At 32.4% G+C, this 14,857-nt stretch overlaps 1 protein-coding gene and 1 pseudogene across 6 annotated transcripts; one reads left to right on the forward strand and one right to left on the reverse strand.

The window, feature by feature from the left end:
- Positions 1–1,797: 1,797 nt before the first annotated feature.
- Positions 1,798–5,624, reverse strand: LOC147942184 (F-box protein DOR-like; annotated as a pseudogene).
- On the forward strand, positions 2,912–7,742 carry LOC104790241 (D-cysteine desulfhydrase 2, mitochondrial). Of its 6 annotated transcripts, none has more exons than XM_010515953.3 (7): positions 2,912–5,943; positions 6,059–6,367; positions 6,460–6,502; positions 6,586–6,915; positions 7,017–7,146; positions 7,250–7,408; positions 7,511–7,742. In XM_010515953.3, the coding sequence occupies exons 1-7, from the start codon at positions 5,866–5,868 to the stop codon at positions 7,728–7,730; spliced, it is 1,269 nt and encodes a 422-aa protein (XP_010514255.1). In that variant the 5' UTR covers positions 2,912–5,865; the 3' UTR covers positions 7,731–7,742. The 6 variants fall into 6 exon arrangements, 4 of the variants coding, with proteins under 4 accessions (XP_010514255.1, XP_010514252.1, XP_010514253.1 ...); XM_010515950.3 differs by having other exon boundaries at positions 5,734–5,943; positions 6,568–6,915; positions 7,241–7,408; XM_010515951.3 differs by having other exon boundaries at positions 5,734–5,943; positions 6,568–6,915.
- The last annotated feature ends 7,115 nt before the right edge of the window (positions 7,743–14,857 follow it).

Below are 14,857 nucleotides of genomic sequence, written 5' to 3' on the forward strand. Positions count from 1 at the left end.
TTGCTTTGGTTGATTACTGAACCACCAAAAGCCCTAACCATGAAGATGTTAAGTTTAAACCAACTAAACAAGAAGGCTTAAGTTTATTTATTTACAAACCAGTAACGTTATAAAGCCTTAATGCCTTACTGGTTCATACGCAACGTTTGCGGGAGATTGCGGAAGCCGATGATTACGGTTTCAAGTGTTATTAAGCGTTTTGAATGACTGATTTAGTGTTTTAAAATGGGTACGTTTGCGGGAGTTTTACGACTGGTTGACCAACAGTTGCATTAGTGGTTAAAACATAATAAATGTAATATATAATTACATAAATGTTTAAAAACACCAAAAACTTTATGAAATTTGATTTATAATAAAAAATCATTAAAAATACTAAAATAATTATTCAAAAAACAAATAAATATCATATTGAAACACTTACTAGTTTATGTATTTGGCTTGTCACCCAAAATTTAATCAAGTAACGTGATAAATGACAAAACATATGCTTTACATTATAGATCTTCTTTACTAAATCTCACACACTCAATAAGTTCCTCACATTGAATTACAAAGCCAAGGTAAATTAATTATGAAATAGTTGAGAAGAGTCATTAGTTATTTGTTTTAATATTTTCATAAATAATCTTATTTTCTTAAACTTGTGATGAAATGTTATATTTATTTAGATTTTTTTGAATGTATGTGCGATGTGCCAATAGTTTTACATCATGTTTTCTGGTTTTTTGTTAATTGGAATTTTATTTTCTTGTAATTGATTATTTTCTAATCTCCTCAATCGTATTTATACTTCATTTTCTCTCATCCTTAATGGGTACAATGGTTAGGTTGAAGATATAAGAAAAAAATATTTTAGTATTTTTGATTTGTATTTTGTGTTAAAAAAAATTCCAATCGCAATCGCCCGCAACCGCAAACGCTTACGGAAAACAGCTTTTAGAATTCAGTGGTTGGAAACAATTGGAAACAGTTTGTGTGATTGGCACTAATCGCTAGCAACCGCTACCACGTGGAAACGCAGTGTTTGCGGGTGGTAGCGGGAGAACTAATCAACGCCTAAATCACTTTTATAAGCTTGATCTTCTACATGGTCTAAGTAGGTGCGAAATCCCTTGGATTTCAACTTCGATGGTTGTCTTTCTCTCGATGCTACAGTAGAAAACGTAGAAAGACGCATTTTCGTAGTAGGTTGGTTGACAACACAATTTCAGCTGTGCCAATCATTCCAACAAAACATAGGCGAATGTGTCCAAGTCCAACCAAATAAACTCTGCCAGTATTAGAAGATCAAATTTTAGAATCCTCTGTTTTGGATTATTATTTAAAGAGTCCGCAATAACAAGACTATCTAGGATCCCCTTGCTGAATCTGCCACAAGAGATAGCTTTTTAAAATGCACATCAAGGAGATAAGATGCTAGAATAGGAAACACAGAAAAATGAAAGTAACCACTCTGCTCATAAGAAAGGGACATGCGAGAGATTGAGAGACCTTAGATGTGGTCTTTAACCTATGCATGGATGACTAACATAAGAAAGAACTCATCAATACACAAGTCACAAAGTGGCTTACTCATGAAGAAAAGAGTATTAAAAAGGCTTAAACTTAACAACCATTCCTCAATGTGAGAATCATTACTCCAAAAGGAATAAATATAGTGTAGTAAGAGACAAATGAACTCTCTAAGAGCCTATGATCTCCGTTACAGTTGCATAAGCTTCACGTCCTCCACATGGTTCATAAAGGTGTGGACTCTAAGATGGTTAAACACATCCATTCCTTGGAATTCAACTCTTATGATTGTGTCCCTCTCCGAATTGTAGTAGAAAACATCCAATGTATAGCGCCGCGACAACACAATATCATTAGTACTGGTCCTTCCAACAATGTATAACTCAGCCTGTGCAATAACATTCTTCTACATTGGAGGCAATGCATATACAAGCTTCGACCATTCATGTTTCTCAGCGTCTACTAGAACCCACAACTCAAGACGTCTAGTGTGGCAAGAAACTTCTCCATAAGCCCCATCTGACTGAATTACACAAAATCTACCCTCATAGGTTACCAGAGCTGAATCACCATACAGGGCCATGCCCCTAGCTTTCTTAACAAATCTAAACGTTTCAGAGCTAACATCAAAGCAAACTATAGCAGAAACATCTGAACCTAGACCGACCATAGCTTGATAATACAAACAACCATCAACGCATATCCCATCGTGTGCAGGATGATGGGGTTTACAACAATCAACCATTCTCCAAGATAGTGTTTGAGTACCTAACGTCAGAACCTGATATACTCCTCACAAATCTTCTTGCCGTTTCCATAACGTGCCCTGGTCATGGACAATAACTTGAATAGTTTAACAATGGGATCATAAACAAAAAAGGTTCTCACATTAACCCTCCTTGTCTTCACTTTAGGTAAAGGTAAGGCTTGTCCAGTGATGGGGTTGCATATCATTGGTACTGTTTTCTTCCTTCCCTTTAAGACCCGTTGATGTGTAAGACAGACCAAACCGCCGACATGACCACAAATTTGAGAGGTATAAAAACCTTCAAAGGGAACTTTCATCTGATAACTAGGGGACACAAGAGACGAGTTCTCATCTGGGTTTTGAAACTGCGGTGCTGTGAAGAAGAACAACTCACCTTTTTTCTCGCAGGCGAACAGTAGTTGCGGGCGAGTTGAAGATCTGGTCAAGAACAGCTCTGTGAAATCTGGACGGACAAGTACCGAGGACCAGAGCTTCGACACTGATACGATTGGTGTATCAACACAATCGGTTTTAAAGAAGATTAGTTGAATGAGCTGACTTGGCTAAGGAGGGCAAAGACTCTTTCTCATTTAGAAGTGTTGCCGTTGAAGTTCTTCTCTTTAAATACAAGCTATGTGTGCGTGGGGAGGGGGATGCTTATTGTTGTTGAATGTTCTAGCGATGTGCTAGTGAGAGAGTGATGTGCTCTCTGATGGTTAGTGCGAGAGTGATGTGCTCTCGTCTCTGATCTTTGTTAGGTGAAGAGCTTGTGATGTGCTTGCCTTCGTCTATGGTGTGTTAGTGTTTGGGTTATCAATAAAGAGTTAGTTACAGAGGTTACGATATCACAAAACTTACCATTGGTGTGGTGAAACTGTGATCGGAGCTTCAACGCGATGAAGACAGTGGAATCTGTGATCTATGACGATGATGGTTGTATGGATACGCCTATGTTCACCGGAACAGATCCGCCGCTGTGGATCCCAAAAGTGGAGAGGATTTTCAATCGTGGTTGTTTCTCAGATGATGCGAAGCTTGATCTAGTCTTCTTGTTTTTAGACGGAGTTGCATTGACATGGTTTATGCGAGAGATGAATAAAGAGAAAATCATGGATTGGAGTGTCTTTAAGCAGAGATTGTTGGCTCGATTTTCTCCGGTGAAGCATTGTTCTCCATCTGAGGTGTTTTTGCAAAAGGATTCGATGCGAGAGATTGATCAAACAAATATGGAGGCTGATGGTGTTGAACAACCTAAGGTATCGAATTCAGAATTGGAACCTAGCCTTAAATTTTGCAATGAACCATTGACTGTTTTGGGGGAATGGCCAACTGAAACTGTGTGGAGAAATCGGGAATATCCACAATCTGGTTTTGAATGTGTTAAGAACAAGAAAAATGCACATAAGGTGTTTGATGGATTGTTCCCTATGAGCCATAGACTTCAGAAAAAGAAGAAGCTGAGTTTGTCTCTAAAGACATGGAAATTTAAGTTCAAAAACATGGTTATGTCGACCAAGGGATCACAAATGGATCATAACATTGGTTTAGTGAGGAAGAAGAAAAGATTTCAGAATCTGAGACTGAACAAGCAAGCTCACATGTCAAGGGTGATGTCTAGAATGAGGATGTTGCATGATCCAAGAGGTATGAAGCAGCTTCTGCATGGGGATAAGAAGCTCATGTTCTTGTGTCAAGTGGAATCAGGGGAAGCGACAACACTCCCACCCAAGGAAGCAAAAATATATGCAGGCCCTGGGATGCAAGCTGTGTCTGAGTTGATTTTTCAAGGATTCAAGGTCTTGCCAGCGTATCCAAAGGATTATGGGAAGCTGCGGTTACAAACTAGACTAGCAATGGATATTCTAGAGTATGCAGTTAGCTTAACAAGGGTTCCTGCAGTCAACACAACTTTTCAAGACCGAGATGCAACACTCATGACATGGTTTATCCATGGTAATGCACAGTTTCAAGTGTATCACAAGTGGAGAAGTAAACCACTTCTACTTGGGCGCTTGAATTGCATTCAGTTTTTTCATAAGATAAAGCCTGCAACTTCTCCAATTTCCAGAATTCACAAAGACAGTGTGGATTTTCATATTGGTGATTCATGGCCTGATTGTGATGTTGCTGTTTTGATTGCTCAGGGAGTGCTATGTTTTCAAGCTATAAATGGAAAACCAATGGCTGCAGTTATAGTACAGTCTCTTTCACGACTTACTGAGTTGCAAATTGCTGTTAGAGCGTTTCAGTTTCCTCATTTCAAGCTTGAGGACAAGCTAGCTCTCAGTGGGGGAAGTAATGGGGAGGCTACCACAGGTTTGGAGAATGAGATTTTGATGTTTTATCATAGTTTTACAGTGTGCTTTTGGACAAGACCGAGACTGGACTATGGGGCAGAAATGAGAATAGAGGTTCACAATTATTTAGAGGGAGATTTATTTCCAATACTTGAGAACAAGCTGAGAATTGAGAGCATAGTTCTTGAGGAAATCTCTTCAAAGGGGAATATACTAGCCGTGGATCATCTATTGTGGGCAGTAACAACTATTTCAGTGATTAACACAAAAAGAAATATGCTGCAAATTCATCTACAACAAATACAGAAGAAGAGAAAGTGTAAAAAGACTTGGAGGTTCAAATACAAACCAGAAACATAATAAAAGAAGTGGCCAAACAAGCAGCACCACTAATGAGTTTCAGAAGCTGCTAGTTTCTTTCTTTTACCAAGCTTGAGGACAAGTTTGATTTGAAAGGGGGAAGTATTGATACGATTGGTGTATCAACACAATCGGTTTTAAAGAAGATTAGTTGAATGAGCTGACTTGGCTAAGGAGGGCAGAGACTCTTTCTCATTTAGAAGTGTTGCCGTTGAAGTTCTTCTCTTTAAATACAAGCTATGTGTGCGTGGGGAGGGAGATGCTTATTGTTGTTGAATGTTCTAGCGATGTGCTAGTGAGAGAGTGATGTGCTCTCTGATGGTTAGTGCGAGAGTGATGTGCTCTCGTCTCTGATCTTTGTTAGGTAAAGAGCTTGTGATGTGCTTGCCTTCGTCTATGGTGTGTTAGTGTTTGGGTTATCAATAAAGAGTTAGTTACAGAGGTTACGATATCACAAAACTTATCAGACACGCAGCGACATCTCGCTATAGTTTTCGTCGGCAGTTTCAAGAGTATTTCCAAAATGATATCTGTTGGGATTGTCTCTGAGTTTGCTCTTCCGTTTGGAGATTGTGTATTGCGACGGGAAATGGTTAGAGCTTCCTCAGAGTCATGTTGCCGCCGTATTTTCATGGCGGAGAGTAGAACACTGCCTTCAACCCTAGTCGTCCCGTAGTTAGTTTTAGTTTTTATCAAAAGCATTCAAAAGTGAGGAATTGATGAGATCAGAAAATATCGTAACTGAATTCGAGAAATGTAAAGTTTTGTTGTATTGCTTATAGATTTACAAAGTAGCCCATAACAAATGGGACTTAACCCAGGCCTAAACCAAGTCACGTGTGAGTAAGCACGTGCGAATCAGACGCGCGTGGATGATGCGTCATCTTCTCCGTAAACACTCTTTTAGCCGATACAAGTAAGAGTTTTGCAGAGTAGCGAGCGTCGATGAAGGTCGTCCAACGGTCAACCTTTTTCGCTGTGACTACAAAATCAAATCTGCATCACTTTCACTCGTCTTCTCAGGTCATCCTCTCTGTTCTCTGTGTCTTCACAAAATAAAATAAAAATAAAAATCTGAACTTTTTTTCAATTGCGTTTTGGGGATGATGTTTTCACTGTGTGTTTAATTCGATTTCAGAGAGTACCCATTTCTTCTGAGCACGAGTCACGAGAGTTTGTGTCCAGATTACTCGATAGAAAATGGGGATTACAGAGTCCTGCATCTCCAATTCAGGAGATAGGTGTTTCTTCTGACAAAGGAATTGAAAAATTCTCTTTTTCCAACAACACTCGTCCACATCTCGGTGATGAGATGTTAAAGAGAAATCAAGATTCGTCTTTTTACATTCTTAGAGATGATCTTTTACATCCTCTTGTGAATGGTAACAAAGCTAGAAAGCTTGATGCTTTGTTACCACTTCTTGAAGATTATAAATTCACTGATGTGGTGAGAAATGTGATCTCTTTCAATATCTCTCAATTAATTGTTTTTTTTTTTTTTTTGTAAAGCTTAGAACTTTTTGGGTTGTGTATTATTAGGTTACATGTGGAGGTTGTCAAAGTGCACATACAGCTGCAGTTGGTAAATGTTTTGAATCTTTTTAGAGAACTAAATCGAATTAGTTTTTAGATTGAAATAGAAATCAGGTGTTTTGTATCTTGCAGCTGTTTCTTGTGCCGAGAGAGGTCTAAGATCACATTTGCTACTACGTGGAGAACAGCCCGAGGTCTTGACTGGTTATAATCTTGTTTCAACTATGTATGGAAATGTTCAGTATGTTCCAAGATCGAGGTATGCCAATAGAGAGGAAATGCTGAGAACTTACGCGGATCTGGTTGCTGGGGAAGATGGTTCTGTCTTATGGGCTAAAGACATTGTTGAGGGACTTGAGGCTGTGGATGTTGCAAAAATGGATGATCTGTCGAGTTCCAAAAATTCTGGTAGAAAGGTTTTGATTGTCAATGAAGGCGCTGGAGATGCTCTTGCATTACTTGGTAAAGATCGATTTTGGATATGGTTTTTAGGTAGTGGACCAAATCACTGTGGAAGAACTGACCAAGATTATCGTTTAACAAGGGACTTTGTCACAACGCAGGTATGTTTCGGTTAGTGCAGTACTTGTCACAAGATCATTTACTCGGAAAGACAAAGCCGGTCAGATTTGTAGTTGATGCTGGTACTGGAACAACTACTGTGGGCTTAGGAGTTGCAGCTATGTGTTTAGGGTTAGGCTTCGTTCACAAGATTTATCGATAGACTTTGTGTCTGTTTCTCGTGCACCTAAGCTTTTAGCATCTTGATTACTATCTCACTTAACAGTCTTCTCAGGCTTCCATGGGAGATCAATGCTGATACACTCGAAAATTACAAAAGACATGAAGATCGCTTGATAACAGAATTTACGAGGCAGTTTCCTGCATCGGTCTTATGCAGCGGCTTAGATATGAATCATATGATCAAATGGGTAAATCGTCAACATCCGAGAAAGTATGCATGCAACTTCTTCTTTTCACACCAAGTTTGAAGCTTGATAAAGTGGTTTGATTGATTGTTCTTAGATCAGTTATCAATCTCCTTTTGTTCCTGCAGATTTGGGAAAGTCTTGGAAGGAGAAGTGGAGATGTGCCAGAAAATTGCACAGGAGACGGGAGTTTTAGTGGATCCGATGTATACTTTAGCTGCTTGGGAGATAGCAGCAGAGCTTGTGCAGGATGAGAAATCGAGTATTGTAGTGATGCTTCACACTGGAGGCGCTCTAGGGATGTTTGGGCTTGCTCAAAGATACAAACCTTGCTTCACTAGATTATGATACAATTCCCAAGCCTCGGAACAGTCTAAAGATTTAATTGTATAACTCCTATTGTGTCGCTTTGGGACCATGCCAATAATTTCTAATAAAAAAATTTAGCTCAATGTTTAAATATATGAATAAAAAAAAGTTTCTTTTAAGCAAAATAATTTACAAATACTGTAAATTGTTGACAAAAATGCTACTCGCAAATAAGCAGATATAACATAAATACATAACAATGATATATAAAATACACTATTATACAAAAATGTTATCTACACTAGAATGATATATAAAATACACTATTATACAAAAATGTTATCTACACTAGAATGATATATAAAATACACTATTATACAAAAATGTTATCTACACTAGATTTTAACCCAAAGTACATCGCGGAATTTTGTTTTTTACATAATTTATATAATTTATTTAAAAAAATTATGTTGGATCAAATATATATATATATATATATATATTTAAAATTTTTATAATAACATTGAGATATTTGTAATTTTATTTGCTTTATTAATTTTAAAATTATTATATTCAGTTGGAATTTAATTAATCAAAAAATTTTATTTTAGAATTTAAATAATCAAAATTAGTTGTTGAAAGTAAGCATTTGTTAATATGTATAATACTTTGTAGTTTATATAGTATTATTTAAATTTTATCCACCAATTTGAAATTAGTTAGTTTCGCCCAGAACTTCTTAGCTCTTAAAAAAAAAGTTAGTTTTGTATATGAGTACGAGGGTTAGTGTTGGTTTTATCTCTTTTTATATAAAATTAAATTATAAGATATTTTGTTTGTGCTTTTAGACCAACAGGTAAAAATATATAAGTGTACTAATATTAACCCAAATTTTCATCACATACTTGTGATTTTTTTCAGTCTAGGTTTGGACCCGTGGATAAATGAAAATTTCCATAAAGTATTGTTGCTTATTTAGTATTGTGCGTATGTTAAATTGCTAAAATTGATATTTACACAGATTTTAGTTTATTATCACAAAGTTAGTAACATTGTTGATATTATTCATATATGACTAAATTTGATGTAATCAGTATTTAAATTGTGTAACAGGACATATATTTGTATTTGACATCATTACTTTACAAATGATACATCTTTTTTAGTAAAAAAAACATACGTCATTTGTGGAGGTTAAAACAAAATACAAATAAAATCATACATTGTTATTTTATTTCTGTTTTTTATCCATGACATTAATAGCTCAATCCATTTTAAACAACTTATAAAAAAAAAACATGTATGATGGAAAATCATTGGAAATAAATTTGCCAAACAAATTATAGAAAATCGACATTGAAAAAGGTAAGAAATTATAGTTTCTTTTTCACTAAAACATTTAAAACTTGTAATTAAAAAGGAAAATAGAAATTGATTTTGTTCAGATATTTTAGGAAAACATGTATACCCGATTTTTGCTTAATTATTTTGACTATGATTATTTTTTTAATTCTTAATTACAATGGTATGAGATGTAAATATTTCTCAATTTCAAGTCTTTTTTGCCAAAACTGCTGCAAAAATGTTAATATATATTTAAAATTGTAATGCATGTACGTACGCATAAACAAAAATAACTTAGATAAATGACAAATCCACTAACAAAGAAGAGGAAAATACTCAAAAATGATACATCGACTAACAAAGAAGGAGAAAATACTCAAAATACGCCAACTTTTGTATTTTTCAAAGAAAAAAAAAAAAGTACATAAGTTTTGGATTCCCATAAATAACTGATACTGCCTTTGGGTGTCCATGTTCCTCATGATATTGCTGATTTAGGATAATTAGAAATATTGGATTTTGGAGAAAATTGCACACTAGAGGCACCAAGAGAGTCTTAGTGTTGAGATGAAACGATGTGCCTATATTAACACCATCAAGTCACTTCAAGCTTTAGCAAACCCAGAGCCGTGCCAAGAATTTTTAATAAAGGTGAAAAAAATCAATTTAATGTTTAAATATCTTATAGTGAATAATATAAGTTTCTTTAAGCAAAATGATTTATAAAAAAATTGTTGAAAAAAATGCTAGCAAATTAGCAAATATAAATTGTGACTATATAACATATATACATAACTATGATATATATATATATATATATATAATACAGTATTTTATATAAAATGTTATGCACATTTAAAATGGTAAAGCATGTACGTATAAACAAAAATAATTTAGATAACCGACTAACAAAGAAAAGGAAAATTCTCAAAAATAACGCAACTTTTTGTAATTTTGCAAGAAAACTACATTAATTTTTGGTTTCCCATGTAATAGGAATAACTGATACATGTGAATTTTTTTAACATACAGGAACATCCTAACGGTTTGTTGTCGATATGGTTCGCTTTTGGTTTAGTATTTACTAGATAATATCCCGCACAAATGCGCGGATTGTTGTCTAATATAATATATTAATTTATTTAAATTTATTTGATAATCATATTAAAAAAACTTAAAAAATTAATATAAATATCATTAACATTTTTTTTTAACTTTTATTATTCAAATCATACAATATCAAAATATGTAACTTATTTAAATATAATCATACATACATTATATATATCTCTTAAAGATCTTTATTTTTTATTGTTCAACATTGATAATAATTTTCATTAGTATTTTTAAGCATTTGAGGTAATAAAATATTCTTAATAATAAAAACGAAATTTTACTATGTGATTTAAATATATAATTTAAGTTTCTCATATAAACTAACACATAACCTAAAGTATTTAATCATTAAAAGCTAAAATAATTTGAGAGTAAAAAATACATATTTCCTATAAAATCGTATGAAGTGCATTTACAGTTTTAAAAAACGATTCCCAAAGATTTTTTCCAAATTTTTTTATTTTTTTATATTCCCCTTAGTTTAAGATATATTGCTAGGTTTAGTTAGAATTTTTAATTCTTGTAATAAAATGCCAGATAGAAAAAAAATTAATTTGTTTTTTATATAGAAAAATCCTTAAAGTACATATTTAAATTAAATTAAAATTAGTGATTTTTATATCATTATATGTTGAATCACAAACTGAATCTACTGATTATTATTCTAAAATAAATGTATTACAATTTTGTTGGATGTAAGTGAGAGTTAAGAAAAATTGATTGATAATTATATTACAATTTTTTTTATATTGCCCTTAATTTAAGTTATATTGTTAGGCTTAGTTTCAATTTTTCATCCTTGTAGTAAAAGATAGAAAGAAAATAAATATCAATTTGCTTTTTTATATAGCAAAATCCTTAAAGTGCATATTTAAACTAAATTTTAAAATAATGACTTTTATATAATTATATGTTGAATAACAGGCTAAATATAATGATGAGTATTCTAAAATAGATTTATTACAATTTTGTTGGAGGTTAGAGAGAGGTAAAAAAAAAATTGATTTGATAATTATATTACAAAAATTTCCTTCATGAGAACATTTCAAATTTTAAGAAGAAAATAAATATACATTAATGTAAGAACTAATCAAACATCTAAAGTAAAGAATTAAGATGTTTTATTTAGCTTGATTCCCTTATTATGAGATGGTTATAACCAAAATATTATTATAGTCATCAAAAATTTATTATACATATGTATTCTAAATCAAAATAATATAAGAAAACAAAGAAGAAAAGGAGAAGTACATAAAACAAAGAAACAATAAAATTCAAAACAATGTAAAAGATATAGTAAACAATAAAAATAATCAAACTCTTATTTGGGTTTGCAAGAACATTATAAAAAACAAAGAAAATATTTAGGATTTGGGATATGGTGGAGGAGGATGTGAGAATGGTTATTTATATGATAAAAAGTGATGGAAGTTATATTTCTAAAATAATTAAATTAGAAAAGTTACAATTATAATTAATAATGTGTTTAAATGAAAATGAATGGAGGAGAAAAGGTCAATTCACAATTTCTGTAATTTCAGTTTTAATTTAGCAGTAAAAAATGAATTTTAAAGTATGCATTAATGTATATAATAAAATGTGTTGTTTAATTAAAAAGAAATATTAAATTTTTAAAATTAAATGTTAAATGGACCAATAAAAAAAGAGTAAAACTTTACTTTTATGTATATGATTTGGCTTACGTTAGATTATCTCGATACATACATGCAATGCCGTGCTTATTACTATAGTGCCGTGCTTAGTAAGGGAGAAAAGGTGCATTTGCCCTAGGCCACACAAATATATTAAAAAAAAAGCCACATTTTTTCAAAATTAGCTTTAATATTCACTCTTAAATAGTGTTTTAGGACTTTTTCTTATAAAACAAATCATAAAAATGACTTTTATAAAGAAAATTATTTTTGCTTTTTATACTATTAACCACTAAATCTCATTTTTAATGAAAATATTTGAAAATGTGGTAATATTTCCTTTTTAATATATTAAAAATATATATTTTCTATAAAAAAAACTTATATATACAAGGCCACAATTTCAAAATTTGCCCTAAGCCTCTGATCTTAGCACGGGATACATGCATACATATTCATACTTCTGAAGATTTAGTAGTTTGAGATAGACTTGTATCATATGGTTTACATGCTTCTGAAGATTTAGTAGTGTTAAATATTCCTTTTCGTAACTCAAGATGCTCATCACATACAGTTTTCGTAGGATAACCTTCGGCTTTAAATTAACCTGTAAACAGAAAACTCTATATACTCAGAATCCATTTAACAAATCTTAAAAGTAGCTATAATCAAATAAACCGATAAAATCTAATAGCTGATAATACCCTAAACCAAAATCCCCACAAATTAGTAGTAGAAACACATTCAAAGCTAGCTTCAGTAGGGGTGGCCTTTATAGCATTACGTCTCATTCATCAATCAATGAGGAAAGATAAGCAAATGATTTCAGACAAAATAGAAATAGTTAAACAGAACAAGAAGCAAAGACAAACCCCGAGATCTCGAACGGCTCTCTCAATTTTCGAAATATGTTCTCAGATGTTTCCGTTGAACACAAGTGATAGATATATATATAGAAGAAAGTTGGAACAAACGGCCCAATAGAAAGGCCCATCATAAACAAAAACAAACAAAAAAAGCCGAAACCTTTTCATATAATCCCCAGCGTTATTCAATATTAGTTACTATACCTGATATTATAGAATCGAACAAATATGTAACTTTGTAAGACGTAAAAGTCAATTAACTAACGACGGGTCACTTTCTATCCTCATCTCCCTGTTTTATACGACTAGGATATACATTTTGACTTTAGAGCCAGAAATTTTACTTTGTTGTATCTTCAATGGTTTCTCTTGTTTTTTTCAGGCAACGTAAAGAGTGGACATTTCAGTGTATTTTTGGTTTGATGGATTCGGTTTAGCAAACCAATCATTGAACTATCTTACCGAACTTCAATTTGGTTATATTGAGATGTCGCTCGGTTAGAGTTTGGTTTGGTTGTGTTTTACAATTAGTATTATATAAAATCTGATAGAACAAAAAAATATTTAAAATTGATTGGTAAGTAATATGTGTTCATATAATGAAATACGTTATAAAAGTTATACAATCGAACTTGATTAGGTAATTTCAAAAGGATAATATATAGTCTAGTTGCTAATTAAGCCAAACACTTCAGTTTGTAGTAGATTTGGTTTGGTTTAATTTTGATTCGGGTTTTTGTTTGGCTAGTCAGTCCATTTCTAATAAAAACTACAACTACTAAACTCTAATCGAAGATTTTCATGTTTAGAGGTTCGGTCAATATGACTTAGTTTCACAGTTGAAATAAAATATATACCTCTATTATATTCAGAAATCATATTAGAATAATGAAATCATTAAACGAGTGGATGAAAATATTTCTTATTATTTTGGCCATGAGTAAAATTGGTGGTATTCCATGTACGCTTACCAAAACGAATCATACTTATACACCAAATAAGAAATTTAAAATATGTTTTTGTTTAAGAAAATGCGAAAAACAGAAGCAAACGTGGTAAGCAAGAAGTGGTATTAAGTAAAATATTTGTTTTATGATTGATTATCTGAGGAAAAGGAAAATAAAATAAAAAAACGCAAACCAAGATTATGGTTTTTGGTCGTTGGTTTTGGGGAGTCTTCTTCTCGAACCGAGTTTTTTCATGTGCACGTGCGTTTGGGTCACTACTTCGTGTTTAACAAACACTTTCTTCACTACCCTACTAATAATATCCACGTTAAACAATAGTATTCCTTTTAAAGATCTTTCATTCTGATAGTAGTATCATATAACCTTTTTGTAAACTAACTTTTTATTTAATTTAAGTTTACTGTGACTTTGTAATGTAACGTTGGATTCGCGAAAACAATGTATTGCCGACTTTAGATATTTTGGAGATCAGACATTGTACGTTGTAATGCAAATTTATACTCTCCCTATCTCGAACTCCCTATCTCGAAAAGATTAATGTTTGGAAGTTTTTACGCATTTTAAAAAACAATGATTATTGAGTTTAAATATATTTTTTTCTTTGACTAAAGAGATATTATTTAATTTTAAACCAATAACAATTCAAAATTTTAAATATTTTCAATGATTAATTACTTATTGAAATTTACAAAACATCAATCTTTGTAGAACAAAAAAATATCCCAAAACATTAATTTTTATAAAACCGAGGAAATATTAAAGATATGAGATATTTAGTTTGTTATAATTAACCAAATGAAAAACACGAACGCACACCATCTATATTGGTATTTAAAAAATATACTCATAGGAAGGATACTGATAAAAGTAATTCACTATTGTTATTGGACTTTTTGTATCTATTCCAATTTTTTTTTAAGTCAGAATCAAATCAAATTTTGTTTCATAGATATATTTCCATTTTCCACTTATATCAGAAAATAACAACTGAAAAGAAAAAATATATAGATAAACATGTCATTTTTGAAATACATTAATTAGCTTTTGTTTTGTAGTGTGTTTCTTCTATACATATAGGTTTTTATGGATTCGGTTTGGATTCGACTCCTATCAATTGAACCGACTTCCGATCGATCACAAACCACTGGCACTCGATATGTGACGATAAACCGGACAGACAAAAAAAGAGAAGAAACATTAGGATAAGGTGTAATGGAAAA

Source organism: Camelina sativa, chromosome 6, assembly GCF_030686135.1.
Source record: "Camelina sativa cultivar CO46 ecotype springtype chromosome 6, ASM3068613v1".
NCBI lineage: Eukaryota > Viridiplantae > Streptophyta > Magnoliopsida > Brassicales > Brassicaceae > Camelina > Camelina sativa.